The sequence below is a fragment of the Diceros bicornis genome, chromosome 11, assembly GCF_020826845.1.
Source record: "Diceros bicornis minor isolate mBicDic1 chromosome 11, mDicBic1.mat.cur, whole genome shotgun sequence".
In the NCBI taxonomy this organism is placed as follows: Eukaryota; Metazoa; Chordata; class Mammalia; order Perissodactyla; family Rhinocerotidae; genus Diceros; species Diceros bicornis.
The window spans coordinates 70,253,399-70,269,942 of NC_080750.1; the positions used below are offsets into that span (position 1 = coordinate 70,253,399).

The 16,544-nt window shown below is 48.0% G+C and overlaps 1 protein-coding gene across 1 annotated transcript; it reads left to right on the forward strand.

Moving 5' to 3' along the window:
* Positions 1 to 11,675: 11,675 nt before the first annotated feature.
* NKX3-1 (NK3 homeobox 1) lies at positions 11,676 to 16,162 on the forward strand. The gene is made up of 2 exons (XM_058549809.1): positions 11,676 to 12,000; positions 13,115 to 16,162. The coding sequence occupies exons 1-2, from the start codon at positions 11,676 to 11,678 to the stop codon at positions 13,531 to 13,533; spliced, it is 744 nt and encodes a 247-aa protein (XP_058405792.1). The 3' UTR covers positions 13,534 to 16,162.
* The last annotated feature ends 382 nt before the right edge of the window (positions 16,163 to 16,544 follow it).

A 16,544-nucleotide genomic window follows, 5' to 3' on the forward strand; every position in this document is an offset into this window, starting at 1 on the left:
CTGTTATCGCTCCCACTTAGCAGAGGAGGTAACTTAGGCCACAAGAGGCTAAGAACATGCACCTCGAAAGCGGTAAAAGTGTGATTTAAATGTGGCCTCTTGGAGCCCCAGGCCTACCCTCTAGCCCCCATCTCAGCTGTTCGTTTGTAACATTTCCTGCACTGGCCCACCTTCTGCTGCTCACGCTCACTGGCCTGGGTCAGCCTCAGAACTGGCCTGCTGATTCCCTTTGGGCCATCTGTCATCATTTCCACCAGTCCTGTCTTTCTAAAACCCAAATTTGATGGTATGACTTCTCTCTGATCTAAGCCCCCCACAGCCCCCGAGAGGCCTGTTGTACATAAACTCTTCTGTGTGATGGTCAAGGCTGCTTCGATAGCAGGCAGGCCCTTCCTCTACCTCTCCACCTGCTCCAATCTTCTCGATGTCTCCAGGCCCCTCTGAAGGCCCACCTCCTCCAGGGATCCTTCCATCTGGAAGCTGCCAGTCTTTGAGAGTGAATTGAAGAGGCCCCTTGCCTAGTGGTTTTCAGATCAGGTTCTGAAACACTGCGAGGGTTCTCAGGACAAGGACAAACGGATGCTGGGTGTGTGTAGAGGGGAGGGGTCACTCCTTCTCTCTGCTCGGTGGCCGCAGATTTTCCTTTATCTGTCACACATGTGGTGTCCATGTAAAATTCCATCTGCAAAGGGTCCCACTGCTAACATACTATATATAATTGGATATCACAACAACTGGTAATAACAGTGTGATAAACAGCACTCAGTCCCACCTCCCCCCTTTTACAGACGGGACCTCCCTACAGTGCTTGCTGTCCACTATTGACCCAACACCTTCTACAGACCACCCCTTGCAAGCTCGACTGTCTTTCCCTGTCTGTCTGTCTGTCTATCTCCTCAATCTGAGTATCAATTCCTCAGGGTCAGGACCAGGTCTTATACATGGTTATCTCCAGGGACCAACAAGGTTTAAGAAATGTTTATCTATATTGTGACTATTTATTTTCTGCTTAAGATATTTCTCTAAAGACATAAAACAATGCAGATACAATGAAAGCCCCACCCAATCCCTCGTCCTCACTCCCGCAGTGGTAACCACTCCCCCAAGTTAGTGTGAATCATGTCTCCGCATTTTTTTTACCACACCTAAATGCATTCTTATGCTATGTAATCCATCGTTCCCTGAGTTCTGATGGGTAATCTCAGAGACACATGTGAGATGAGGCTGCTTTTCCCTGTGTATCTTGTTTTCCAGTTGGACTCTAAGCTCCTGGAGGGCAGACAGCATGTTTTATAAAGCCCCCTACACACACACACACACGCACAAACCCTCTTCCCAATTTATGTCACATGCTGACTCCAGGGACAATTCCTACGCATGCCTCAAGGACGTGGCATCGCCTCCTGTGCAGGCACCCCGGCTGAGAGTGACGCCAGCAGAAAGCAGCATCACCTGCTGGTTAAACACCAAGATCTTGGGCCAGCCTGCTTGGTGTGTGTCTTGGCTTTGTCAGTTATCATCTGAGTGGCTACAGCAAAGTCAGGCAACTTCTCTGTGCCTTGGTTTCTTCTTGGGTAAAGTGGGGCCTAACAGTGTCTATTCACAGGGTTGTTGTGAGGACTAAGTGAGTTACTATAAGAAAAGTACTTGAACAGCACATTTTAAATGTCAGGTGAATGTTACCTACTATTGTTTTTGTTCAAGCCAAGGACTTCTGCGTCACTGAATTTCACTAGTTTACAACGACCTATTTCATGCAGTCCCCATGCAATGCTGGATCACCCAGAAACAGGGGGACATTAAATGGGCCAGCTTCCCCACTCGGTGCTAACCCCTCCCAGGAGGGGGTGGGCAAGTCTGTCTGTCAAGACCAGGTTCTCTCCTGGCCTCCTTCTTCTCTTGTTCTAGGATGCCCCATCCCTGGCCGCTCTTTCCACACTTTTTCTCCTGCTCAGAACTCAGATGGTGCCTAATGGCTTCTACCCCTATTTGAGGGAGACAGCCATCAAGAATGTGCTGGGCACAACGTGCCCACGGGGCCTAGTTTCCTAGGGGCTTTGAGCCGACTCAGCAAGGAGAGGCCAGGCCCCCACCCCAGCCTCGTCTCTAGGACCCCTGGTCCGGCTGGACTCCTTCTGCCACCCCACTCCCCCTGTCCTCTCGACATGTCCTCCAGCTGGGTGGATCCTGCCCAGCAGTCTCTGGAGAAGAATCGGTGTCAGGCTTGGTCTGATCCATCAGTTTTTCTACTTCCCAATCGGCTCCCTGCAGCTCTGAGAAGAGGACACGTGAACAGGTTCTTAGAGGCCTCAAAGTGTCCACTGACGCCACAGAAATGAAACACTGGACAGCGGACTGCAGCTGTGCCTCTGACATTTTCTTTCTTTTTAAAAAAATATACGAGGAGGAAGATGGGCACGGATGTTAGCCCAGGGCCAGTCTTCCTCAGCAAAAAGAGGAGGATTGGCAGATGTTAGCTCAGGGCTGATCCTCCTCACAGGAAAAAAAAAAATATATATATATATATATATATGAAATAAATTAAATTATACTAATTATCTCTTTTTTCACTGTTTAAAACATTTTACAGTAAAAAGCACGTTTTAGGAGACAGAAATAGAAGTGACCTACAAATTGAGAGAGATGGGTTAAGGTTCTGACTCGGTCACTGACATGTAATTCTAGACAAGTCATTTAGATTCCCTGAACCTCAGTCTCCCCATTTCTAAAATGATGTCTAAGGTCTCTCCATATCCAATTCTGTGAACTTTCAGATAGGAATGCAACGATGCCTCCTGGTCGGGACACCTCCCTCTCTCCAGCATATGCTGTCTCCGTGCTTTCCAGATTATTCTCTACCTCCCTCTTTCCTCTCCCCAGCCCCTTCAGAGGGAATGGGAACCTAGACAATGGGAACCTGGACAAGTATATGAATGGAATGAAAGGCATGCCCATGCCCAAAGCATTTCAGGCATCAGAGCGCTGCAGGGCGGTCTAGAAGAATCTTTCCTTCCTTCCCCACATGCCTAGGGGGCCATTCCCATATGAATTATGAAAACACCAGGATGGCCTTGCCTGTGTCACCTCCTACATGGGTAGGACTTGCCTCAGGCCAAATATGAACCCCCGGCTGAGTGATTTACTTCCTGCTCAGTGATCTGTGCCTACGTTGTCCTAAATAATTTTCAGGAAAGTGTCTGTCAGAGAAACCTTAGTCAGTAGTTCTGGAAGAAAGCAGTTTTCTTTACGGAATAGGCTCTCTGTCTTCCCAGTCTCTGTCTACTCACAGGGGTCAGTAGAACCCTCTGGAGAGCTGAGTAGAGTCTTGGCCCCCAGCCCCTCACCCCACAGGGATATGCATCCACCCCATCCCCAGAAATTAGCTCTGCGCCCTTCTCAGATGATCATCTGCCCTGGATGCCATCATTTTGAGGCAACATCTATGATAGCCCGCTCAGTTTTATGGGGGCACTGAGAGTCTGAGGGAGTGGGAAAGAGTAGGTCTCAAATTGCTCCTGGCAGCCAGAACGGTGTGGGAAGGTCAGAGCCTCCTTCCCTAGACAAACAGCCCCCAGCGCGTCTCCCCATGAGGGCCTCTGTTAAGCTGTTGAGCAGATCAGGTGCGGAGGGACCATGGCCACCCAGTTAGACACAGGGAAACTTCTGCAGATGCAGCCCCACAGGCGTGGGCTCTCCAGAAACAGGCAGCCATGGAGGGGGCGGAGGGGAGGTGACCAGGGGCACCGTTAGCAAAATACTCTTAGGTATTATTGCCCAATAAATCTTCCCTGATGGCTTTTCTTGGGTGATAAGCACTGATGAGGGGCATAATGAGGTTACCAACTTACCCCAAACCCTAATCCCTTTTACCATACAGAAAGGCCTGCAGGGAAAGCTGGCATAAACAGATACAGAGTGGGAGGAACAGACCTTTTTAAAGGGTCTCAGGATCGAGGGAGAGAGAGGCCTTTTGGCAGGTGTGGGATTTGAAACACAAATGTGTTTCAGAGTGAGATAAAGGCCACAGGCACAGAGGAGGTCTGCGGTCCCTCAGAGAAGAAATGGAGTAGAACACGAGGCTCTATAGTGGCCCCCCCCCCCAAGCCCTCCTCAGAATATCCTCCTCTCTCCCTCCTAGAGCTGCTCAGAGCCCTCGGCTCTTTGCTACTCAAAGGGGCGGAGATGGTTCTTAGACCAGCAGCATCAGCAGCACCTGGGAGCTTGTTAGAAATCAGACTCTTAGGGCCCATCCAGACCTGCTGAAGCAGAGCCTGCATTTTAACAAGATCCCCGGGTAATCTGTATGCACCTCAAAGTCTGAGGAGCACTGGTCTAGCCACCCAGGGCACTATCCCCTCCCCTCATGGCTCCCCAGGCTGGTTTTCCTGGGCTCTGCGCTGGTTTCCTCACTCTCCTCTTATGCCACATCTCTCATATCCTGAGGCTCTGCACTCTGCCAACCACCAGTTGGGAAATAAAAGTCTGACTAATTCATGCCATTGTGCAACTGAGGGTAACTTATGTGCCACCAAACTCACATAGCATTTTCACATTAACACATGAAAATAATCTTAACCCAATTGCCACATGGGAAAATGTAGGACACCCAGCGATACCACTAGGGAGGCAATGCCTTTGAACCACTCCAAGGGGCAGGTGCCTGTGATCCAAGCTAACCTTGGGGAGAGTGGTTTAATTCATCCCCCTGTCCCTCTTTTCGGTGGTTCTGCCCATCATGCTCCCATGGGAGAAGAGAGAGAAAAGCAAGGAAATAGGGCAGGCTGAGCAAGGGATTCCGTGAGAGGCAACGGGAGACTGAGGACAGGTGTCTACTGAACACCTGCGATGTGCCTGGTGCATGGTGTGTGGGGAAGGCACTAGCTTTGGAGCTGGAACAGCCTGGGTCAGCTGTGAGAACTCGGACATGTCACCTTCCATCTTGGAGCTCCAGTCTTCTTATCTGTAAAAAATGCTCCCCAGTGGGGTGTAGCGAGGATTAAATGTCTATCGTAAGCCAGTCCAGCATGGGCATTCAATATACGTCAGTGTTCGCTCCCCTTTCCTGGCGTGGTGCCAGAAAAGGAGAAGCTGAGACACAGCCCTGACCTTCGAGAAGGCTAACAAACAAAGCTGGTGAGCATAAAATGATTCAATACACCAAGGCAATGGGGGATTCGATGCCCAAACGAGCAGCATAGCCATTGAAAGAGGCTGGAGAGGTCTACAAAGTCTCTGGGTGGAAAGTGAACTGGTGAAGATAAACAAGAGACCACAAAGCTACACACAGTATGCACAGAGGCTTGGAGGTAAGACTGGGCATTCGTGGGAACCATGACAGACGCAGCCAGTAGAGGCAGGGGAGGATGCTGGGGAGGAAGGGTAGGAATGAGAGGCAGGGTAACTGAGGCCCACGTGTGGAAGGCCTTGGGAAACCGAGATGAGCTGCAATATTGCATTTTCATGATGTAGACAGTGTGGTGGAGGAGAAGTACCACTGGGCTGGACCTGAAGCGTGTTCATTCATTCGAAGCACTCTCCTGCTCCTCTCCTCCCCAGTTTTATTAAGGAGTCCTAGGTTCAGAGCTCCTATTTGTTTAGCCTCTTTGCAGTGTGCCTGGGAAAAGCAAATTTGCTTTATTGTGCAGGTGGGACTAGAACCTAACACTACTGGTAGAAATGAACCATTCCTGGACTCTCTCTGTATGCCAGGTTCTGAGGTTCTTTATGGTGAAAGGCCTTATTATTCCTCTCAATGATCCTTCAGGGGATGCTGTTTTTGTATCCATTTTGCATGAGGAAACTGAGGTATGCTCAGAACGGTTAGGTAACTTGCCCATGGTCCCACAGCCAGAGCCTACTCTCTTAGCCACTGTCCTCCCTCCAAAAAAGTACCCCCCACCCCTCAGCTGCTCTAGGGCTCAAAGACACACTGAACTCCCTGAAATGTTTCTGAACAATTCGTTCTTCACATGGGATAAAAAGTCTCCAGTTTTATTGCAGGGAGCACATGAGGATGGGGAAAGAAACAGGACCCCTTCTAGGAAGACACGGACCCTGCATTTTAATGTTCCTGCTCAGCCCAGAAAGATAGTGAAGGGACAAGTCTGAATTCAAACATCACTGAACTTCCAAGAACACTGAGGAAAATTTTTTACTACCCCTCCACCCCCACACCCAGGAGAGCAGATTCAGGAAGAAATGACACCATACCAAGGAGGCCTGTTATATACTGAGGATGGTAAGAGTCTCTACTGCAAGGAAGTCAGGGAGTCCTCTCTCACTGAGGCCCATCTAGGTCCAGTTAGAACTGGGAATCGGAACAGGGGGCTGGGGCTTGAGGGTATAAAAGGGAAGAGGAATAAGAGAAAGAAGGTTCTCGATGCCATGAGCAGGCAGCCTTCAGGGAACAGATACTGCACCTGGACATTTACCCTGCAGCTCTGCCATCAACTGGGTTAGACCCAGAGATTATTCCTCAACTCTCCCACCTTCATCTGGACAACATTAACTGCTACCTTCTCGGAAATCTTATAAACTTTGTTGGAAGGCTTATAGTGGGAAGCATGCTATTGAGGCATTTTGCATTAATTGTCTTTTTTATTTTCTGTATTTTATGAGGCTTGGACATCTTGAGGTCTTTTGGACTCCGGGGAGAGACTGTCCCTCCCAGATTTAGCTAATTCCTAGAGATAGCAACAACTTGCCTATGAACACAGCTTTGACATGCAAACCAACCAACCAAGTCCATACCCCTAACCATCTCCTTTATCTAACTCACAAACACCAAGCCAATGTTCCTCCTGCCCCAAATCACCTCACCAATCCTAAGCCTAAGAATGTGCCCATTCTTTCCCACAAAAACCACAATAAAGGCTTTGTCCATGCTTTCCCCTTGCCCTCTCTCCCTCCTGATCCTGGTGCTTCCCCATGTGGCCTTGCATAGTGTGTCGTGCCTCCTGTTTCTAGGGATCTATGAGTATAAACTTCTTCCTGCACGACAGTCATTTCTCTGTCTGTATCTCTTACCACACTTGCTCAAAACAAATCCCAGGCACATTTAAAAACACATTTATACAGGACAATTCTATAAACTCTGCTCCCACTTTCCACACTGGAGGCAGATCAGGGTGAGTACAAGGATGGAAGATGATTCAATGGAGGTATTTGGGCTAGGGGTTTGTGAGACTTGACTTTCAGTTATAGTTCTATAGTCTCTATAAATCTCAGACTCTTTCCTAGAAAACGAAGAAATTTTATTAGATGATCCCAAGGTCCCTTCTAGCTTGAAACGTCTTTGGATCTAGATGGCTTCTAAAATACATAACAGAGCAATATGTAAATGTTTATGATGTAATATGAAGTCAGAAGGAAAAAACAGGTACAAAATTACACCTATCCTATAATCAAATATGGCAGAAGACTGAAAGAAAATATAAAAAGAAGAACGTTTTAACGAAGAGATGGGATTATGGGTCTAAACGTATATTTCAAATTAAAAAAAGGACCCGAAGTCCACATCACGGCAGAGCTGGTATCCTCCTCTCATCCTTTCTGCATCCCTTTATAAATGCCCCCGTATTCGTTTCTAGAGGTCAGAAGTCCAAATAGGTTTCACTGAGCTAAAATCAAGGTGTTGACAGACCTGTGTTCCTTCTAGAGGATCTAGGGGAAAATTCATTTCTTGCCTTTTTCAGCTTCCAGAGGCCCCCATGTTCCTAGGCTCAGGCCCCCACTTCCATTTTCAAAGCCAGCAGGGCCAGCTGCGGCTCTCTCACCTCCCATGACTCTAACCTTGCTTCAGTGTCACATCTCCTTCTCTACTTGGACTTTCTTGTCTCTTTCTCTTGCTTATAAGGACCCTGTGGTTACATCAGGCCCACCTGGATAATCCAGAATAACCTTCCCATCTCAAGGTCAGCAGATTAGCAACTTGAATTCCATCTACAACCTTAACTCCCCCTTGCCATTTGCATAGCGTATTCACAAGTTCCAGGGATTAGGAGGGGGACATCCTTGGGGGGTCATTAGTCTTCTGTGGAATTCTACTCCATCTAAAGAGGCCTACGGCACCCCCTTGGTGTCTTCCTGATTGCCCTTGCTCATTTTCACCTAGTTTCAGCTGCACAGACATGGCAAGAGGAGGACGGAGCTTAAACTGTGATTTGCCTTGGGTCCCTTATGGATAATGCTGCCAGCCAATGAGATGCCTCATAGTACCTAAAGCTGGACATCCAGCCAGCAAACATTTATTGAGCACCTTCTGTCTGCCAAGAACTAAGCCAGGTGTTAGGGGTGGTATAAACATGAGGATGACACAGTCCCTGCTCAAGGAGCTCATAGGCTAATAAAAGAGAGGACTCATCCCCATAAACATCCAAAATACAAAGCACTAAAGGAAGGACATGTAAAGTGAGGTGAGGGAAACTGCTTTGGGCTGTGTCCCCATTCTGAAGGGACATCTGAGGTCTGAGGAGGTGGTGGTGGAAGACGGGAGCCCAAGCTCAGCTCCAGCTCGAAATTTTTAAAAACTATAAATTGGTATAAGGAAACGTCCCCTGTTCTGCTCTTCTCTTTCCTTCTCCCAATCTGCTATCTCCATCTCACTGATCAGAGGTAACTGCTCTATTGAGATATTTATATCCTGCCAGATTTTTCTATATGTTAAAATGCTCAAATGTAAAATATTATATAGATAACTTTTAATTATTTTTTTTACACAATGGGTTCATTCTATAACTTTTTTTTGCAACTTGAATCACTCTCTGACCAAATTAAGGATATTTTCCCAAGTCAGTATGTTGTGTATTTGTATATATCTAGGGTAAATCTCTAAGTGTGGAACGTCTGTGTCAATGGATATGCCCAGTTTTAATTTTGACAGATTTTTGCCAAGTTGCCATCCCAATATAGGAAGCTGATTTACTCTCCCTTCAACTCGGGTAGGGGAACAACTGTTCCTCCACACCCCACCAACGCTGGACATTATCCATCTTTTTAACCTCTGCCAATCTGATAGGTGGAAACAGGGCATCTCAATGTGGTTCTGATTCGCATTTCTCTAATGATGAGTGCAGTTAAACTTTTTTTTTTCCACGTGCCTGTTTATGTTTTAAATCTTTGAGCCATCTGGGATTTATTTTGTTATAAGAATAGAACTTTATTTTTTCCAAATGGCAGCATTATATAATTCACATTTTCCCCACTGATTTGAAATGCCACCCAGCTCTAAATTTTAAAAATGAAAAGAGGCCACCTCAAGCTAAACCTCACACCATATACAAAAATTAATTCAGAATGGATCATGGATTTCAAAGTAAAATGTAAAACCTTTAGAAGATAACACAAGAGAGCATCTTCAGTACCAAGGGAAAAACAGAGTTCTCAGGCATGACACTGAGAGCAAAATCTATAAAATAAAAAATTAATAAATTGGACTCCACCAAAACTAAAAACTTTTGCACTGTGAAATATCCTGTTACAATATGAAAAGACAAGCTACCGACTAGGAGAAAATATATACAAATCACATATTAAACAAAGACATATATAGAATACATGAAGAACTATCTAAACTCAACAGCAAAAAACAAAAAAATCCCATTATAACATGGCAGAATTGAACAGATATTTTACCAAAGAGGAGATATGTATAGTAAAAAAGCACATGAAAAGATGTTCAATATCATTAGTCATGTGGGAAATACGAATTAAAACCACAGTGAAATATCACTACATGTCTATTAGAATAGCAAAAATAAAAAATAATGACAACACGAAGTGTGGGTGAGGATGTAGAGAAACCGGAAGTCCCATGCATTGCTGGTGGAAATCTAAAACGGTACAATCACGCTGGAACATAGCATGGCAGTTTCTTACAAAACTAAACGTGCAATTACTGCACAACTCAGCAACTGCACCCCTGGACATTTATCACAGAGAAATGAAAACTCATGTTCCCTCAAAAACGTGTACACAAATAGCTCTGTCATTCATAATAGGAAAAAACTGGAAACAGATCAATTGTTGTGGGTGGATGGTTGAAGAAACTCCGGTAGAGTCATACAATGGAATACTAATCAGCAATCTAAAAAGAGTATTAACTATTAATACATGCAACAATCTGAGTGGACCTCAGGGGCATTACGCTTAGTGACAAGAGCCAATTCCAAAAGGTTACACACCACATGATGTTTGATTGCATTTATAACGTTCTCTGAATGGTAAAACTACAGAGATGGAGAAGAGATGAGTGGCTGCCAGGGGTCAGGGATGGAGACAAGGGGCTTGGGTACACAAATACAAAGAGAGAGCACAGGCAGTTCTTTTATGGTGATGGAACAATTCTGTATCTTGATTGTGGCATTACAAGAATTTATACATGTGATAAAATTGCACAGAGCTATACACACACACACACACACAAATGAATGCAGGCTTAAAAATGATGAAAATAAAATAAGCTTTGTGGTCTAGTTAACAGTAATGTACCAACGTCAATTTCCTGGTTTTTATATCGTATTGCAGTTATATGTCATCACTGTGGGAAACTGGGGGTACTAATTTTGCAAATTCTTGTGAACTTATAACTATTTCAAAAAATGTTTAAATTTTTTTTGAAATGAAAAAATGAGAGAAGAAAACTATCTTTGCCAAAGACCTTGCCATGGCACAGGGTGGTTCTCTTTGGCAGTTGCTTTATCTACAATAACCTATTTCCTCTCCCTCCTCCCCAGTACACAACATAATATCCTTTTGAAAAGTTTTCAGTCGAATGGACGGTGCCTTAGACCAGGACGTCCAGAAAAGTTCAAAAGAACACCTGCATACCAGATTCACCAATTGTTAATATTTCAGCCCCTTCTCTTGACCACATGGGATCTATCTGTCAATCTATGTCATTGTTTCTGAACCATTTGAGGGTGTTACTTACACCGTGGGCCTTCGCCCCTACATACTTTAGTGTGTATTTCCTAAGAAAATTCTCTTATACAATCACAGTACTGTTATCGACTCCAGTACATCTAACACTGATTCCACACCTTAATCCTCGTTCCTATTCCATTTTTATCAGTGGCCCCAACAACGTACAGTACAGAATCCAGCCTGAGGTCAGGTCCTGCACTTCGCTGTCACGTCTCTTTGAGAGCCTCAGTAGGTCCAGCTTTGCTACCGACGTCTCCTCGTCACGGAGCCCCCGGAATTCTCATCTGTAAACTGGGACGGTAGTAATTGCCCCACCTACCTCTTTGTGAGTAAAGGCGCTTTAGCAACCCACAAGAGCTAAATGGAGTATTTCTCTTCTGCATCATTATTCCCCAGAAGCGTCTAAACTTCTACTGCGGGTTGGAGCAAAGGACACCGGCTTTGGTTTTCGCTCCCAACCTGGGAAAAAGACATAAGCCGGAGGGAGGCGAGCCAGGGCCGAGGAGAAGGAATTGAGGAAGGATTCCTCTAGGGAAGAGCGGACAGAGTCCGTGCTCGGACTCCCCTCTTCCGCCCCTCACCTGGAGCGCGGGGCGGCCAATCCGCGGCGCGGTCGGGGTCCCGCGGCCAATGGGAAGGCGGCGCGGCGCGCTCCCCAGGGCTATAAGCCCGCGCGGGGCGGCGGAAAGTGAAAGTGGTGCGGTCGCCGCGGGCGCAGCGCGGGCCTGGGCGCGAGCGGCCGAGCCGCCGAGATGCTGAGGGCTGCGGAGCCGCGGCCCGAGGAGGCGGGGGCGGCCAGCTGCAGCGCCCAGGCCGCACTTCCCTCCCAGTCCAAGCCGCTCACCTCCTTCCTCATCCAGGACATTCTGCGGGACGGCCCGGAGCGGCGCGGCAGCCACGCGGGCAGCTCCCAGCCCCCGCGCCATCCGCAGCCCCCGCGCCGGCCGGACCCGAAGCGAGACCCTGAGCCGGAGGCCGGGGGAGGAAGGGGAGGCTCCGGGGCGCCCGAGGACGAGCCGAGCGCCCGGCCCCACACTGCGCCGGGGGAGGCCGAGACGCCGCCGGACACCGAGCCAGGTAAGCCGGCGAGGCGGGGGAGGCCGAGCTGGGCCGGGGTGGGGTTCTGCAGGCGGCCCGGCCTGCGGGCTGCACGGACGGGCGTGAGGGCCGGTCCCACGCGGACCTCCCGAAGCTCCGGCTGCAGGGATGCGAGGCCCCGCGGCGACAGGCGAAGGGACCTCGCCGCCTCCCGCCGCGGGCGCGTCCCAGAGATTAACCCTGAGCCCCGGCGTCGGGGCGGCGCAGGGTTTAGAGCGCGGCTCGGCTCGCCCGGCTCGGTGCTCTCTGCTCCGCGGGCCCTCGGCGCCGGGGCTCACGAGCGAGCGCGCGCGCAGCGCCCACGGTCCTCCCGCGTCCCGGGGGACACCCCACGCCCGCTCCGAGCTCCCGCGCGACCCTTGGCGGCGCCAGGCCCACGTCACCTCTTGCAGTTACAGGAACTAACATACAACAAATAACCAACAATAACTTACTAATATTAATAAATTAAAGTTTGACCAGCAAAGACTGCCTTTACTTCCCAATCCCATGGGCAGGAAAACAGTCAATTTGGGAGTCCCCTGTGGTCTTCAGGAAATATAATACCGTTGGAACATTTAGAGTAGACTTATTTCCTTTGCTCTCACTTCTTATGAGGCATTCTAACGCCTTGATTAGGGGAAAAAAGGGGGGATTAAACCCAGAGAATGAATTTGCAGTTAGCCCTGGCCGCCTCTCCCATCACACACGCCCTCTCTTGCCACCCGGATGTTAAACACCGGCTGCCTTAGCGTCCCGCTGTACCAGGTATCTTATTTCTCCGTGTCTTCCCTGCTCTCCCCCCTCTTCTCAATGTACATATTCAGAATCCCTATTTAATTCTACTGAACGATAGGGCAGGAAGATCGACCACTAACCCCGCTTACTTTGGGTTCTTGATGACTATTAGAAAACTGATACATAATATGCATATTCACTCACTCACCACTCCAGAGAGTTCCTTAGTCATGTGAAAAAAGTGAAGTGTATCCAAGATGACAGTGGGTTGTTTGTTCACTCACTGAACAGATAAGGGGGGATTGAATTCTGTTCTCTTCCCTGCTAACATGTAACTTTTTCCTTCCCATCCCTGCCTCTCCCCTCTCCTTTCCAGATAGGCACTTGGAGACTTATCTGTTGGACTGTGAAAACACTTCAGACGCCTTACCACGCCTTCCTCAAATCCCCAAGCAGCCGCAGAAGCGCTCCCGTGCCGCCTTCTCCCACAGTCAGGTCATTGAGCTAGAGAGGAAGTTTAGCCACCAGAAGTACCTGTCAGCCCCGGAAAGGGCTCACCTGGCCAAGAACCTCAAGCTTACCGAGACCCAAGTGAAAATATGGTTCCAGAACAGACGCTATAAGACCAAGCGAAAGCAGCTCACCTCAGACCTGGGCGACCTGGAGAAGCCCCCCTCCTTGCCAGCTTTGAAAGAGGAGGCCTTCTCCCGGGCCTCCCTCATCTCCATGCATCACAGCTATCCTTACTACCCCTACCTTTACTGCTTGGGAGGCTGGAGCCCGGCCTTCTGGTAACGCCAGCTCAGATGACAACCATGCGTGATCAAAAACTGCCTTCCCCATGTTGTCTCTCTGGAAGGCAAGAGGGGCTGGGAGGACTGGGGAGCAAGAGGCGTGCAGACCACAGCTGTTGGAGGTTTGCATGGAAATCCCAGATTCTTCACTAGTGGGCTGATGAAAGATCTGGGACGGTGAATAATTTAATATCCAGATAGTCCCCCCACACATAACGTAGGTCGGTTTTGTTTTTCGAGACCTGCTGTAAGTGGGGAGGGATAAAGTCAGGTGCTGTGTCTAGCACTTTGTATGACTTCATATGAGCTGTCCACATCACTGCTGAGGATTCCGTTCCTACAGCTCCATCCTCTTGTGTAAGTGAGCATCAGCGATGAAGGAGCAGACCTGAAGGGGGGAGAGGGACAGCTAAGATGAGGATGTCACCTACTGAATTAAACTGCAGTTTGGAAGCCTCTCGTTGGCCTTGAAGTATGACCAAGGTTTCTCTCCGCCCCCGTTAGAGAGAGAGAAATCGGGGATCTCACAGATAAACCTGCCCTGCTCAGCGCAAATTGGCATGGCCTGTGGAGACGGGTAGGAGGAGATGAAAATATAAGCTTCTATTATTCCTTTTTAAGTAACACGCCACGTGAAGTATTTACAGAGTGGCCCAGGTAGAGCCAGAAGCACTCTGTGGTTTTTAAGACAAGCTGTACAAACAGAACTCTGCCGCGACGGGTGGGCCAGGCAGGTCCGAGCCGGGCCGCAGGAGGAGTCTCGGCACGGCCGCGGGGGCGCTGCGTTGTTTATTAGCAAACGGTGAAAAAGCCTCTTCTGGACCTTTTTATGCTGGGCCTGAGAATTTAGACTGAGAAGCTTCCTGGGGTTTTCAGGCTATAATTCATACCACATCACGACAGAGCACAGACTTCTTTCCTGTAAGCTCCTTCTTTCCCACCTTCTTTCAGTTTTTGTTCCTTTTCCGCAGCTGTCACCCACTGAAGGGCTTCTTTTCAGTCCAAACTTTTAGTCTGGCTGCACCTAACATTTGCATTCCTTATTTAGGCTGAGATCTGGTCTATTTTTTTTTTCCCCCCGAAGCTTTATCTCTCCTGGGTTAAAAAAAAAAAAGGAGGCAGATTCTGAATTGGCTAGAAGACATGCATTTTTTCACACTAGCCATTCTTATTTTTTTCCTTTAAAAATATACCGCATTAAATCCCAAATCCTATTTAAAGACCTGACAGCTCTAGAAGGTCACTGCTGCTTTTCTAGGACTTTCTGGTGGCTCTGTTGTTACAGTTCAAAGCCTGACAAGCCTTTGGGATCCCTGCAGGCAGAGGGGGTGAGAGGACTGGGCTCTTACGCACAAGGAGGAACACGGTGCACAGTGAAGTGTCGGGTGCCAGGGAGCTATCTGCTGGAAATCGAGGGCTCGTGTGCGGGGCCTGGAGAAAAGGTGGCCTCAGCCTTACAGAGCCCAGTCCCCTGAGCAAGCTGACAGGCTGATAGCACTTTGCAGGAAGAGGCTAAAAAAAGCAAACAGTTTTCGAGGCAACCTTACTGTGGCTTTCATCACCAAACAACGCAACTGTCCAAATACTTTGGGAACTGTGTTTAATGCCTATAAAAAATGGGTCCCCAAAACGAGTGACTAGTGACTTCAGAGGGCATGAGAAGAGGGTGAAGGAGAAATGTGGCCACCCTTCTGCTTTCATCCTGTTGTCTCAGGTGACCTGGTAGAGGGGAGAGGACAGAATAAAAAAGTGAGTTACTAATGAGGCGCCCTGAGGCCTGGAAATCTCTTGATCTCGCTCTTAATTCTATTTAGTGAGAAACCTTTCAATTTCCTCCTAGTAAAAGGGCCAATTCACCGTTGGTGGCAAAACTGCCGGAGTTGATAGAAAGTTGGCCCGTTTCACCCCATTTTCTATGGTTTGGGCTCCACGTTGAAATACTGTTAAATGCCCGAGCTGCCGACACAGTACTAGCGAGCACAGAAAGCAGAGCAGCCTGAATTGCTTTCTCCTTGTCACATGTCTTTTAAGGTAAGCGTTCAGCACTCACTCTCTGCTCAGTATCCTCCTTTCCCACCCTCTGAGTTTAATTCTTTCAACCTGCAAATCTGCAAGTATTAAACATTTTACTGTGAGGTATATTGTGTTGGGAAAAAAAAGTTTTTGTTTAAAATGATTTGGTTTGTGAATCCATCTTGGTTTTCGTCCATTGGAACTAGTCACTCACCCATATCTGAACTGGGAGAACAGCATTTGAAGAACTAGTGTATCAGTGTCTGATAGGTGAACTGGAGGGTGTCCTGGGCCACTTCCCCCAGATGGCCTGTTTCTGTCCTGTTTAATGCATTAGTTTGGGTTCTCCACGTGCATAACAAACTCTGCTCTGATCTGGAACATAAAAGCCTGTGACTTGAAGTTTAGTAAAGTACCCCAACCGAACTTTATTTTTCTATGTATTTTTTGCAACATAGGAGTGTTTTTAAAATAAAGTACTGTGTCTTTATTAGACATAGCTGTGTGTGATTTTCTGTTTCCTAAAGACTACATGCCATTGAGCTTACGTATTTCTGGCTACCATGTTCCCCCACCCTCAGCCCGCCTGACGAGTCTGTGGAGACCAAATAATCGAAAGCAGTAGCTTAGCCGGCAGCAGATGATGGGCATTCTTTTCTAAATGCACTGGCCTCCATCCCTGGTAAGTCATGGGGAGGGAAAGAAATTTCTGTCTTCAGTTTAATAATCAGCTGCTCCAGACCAGGGACACCTTTTGTTTAACTAGAGAACATCAGGTATTTACTTACATTTCATAAAGACCCTGAAGGGAACGCAAGGACCACAGCAACAGTTCTTTTAAAATCCCCCATGCATCTCCCACCAACCCCTCACGCTACAACTGCTCCCCTGGCCCTCTGGCACCTGCATCTCCCTAAAGATGTCACCTTCATTCAGGGCAGAGATACCTCTTGCAAGCAACACCTTTGAGTTGGAATCACAAGTATTGAAAATAGATTT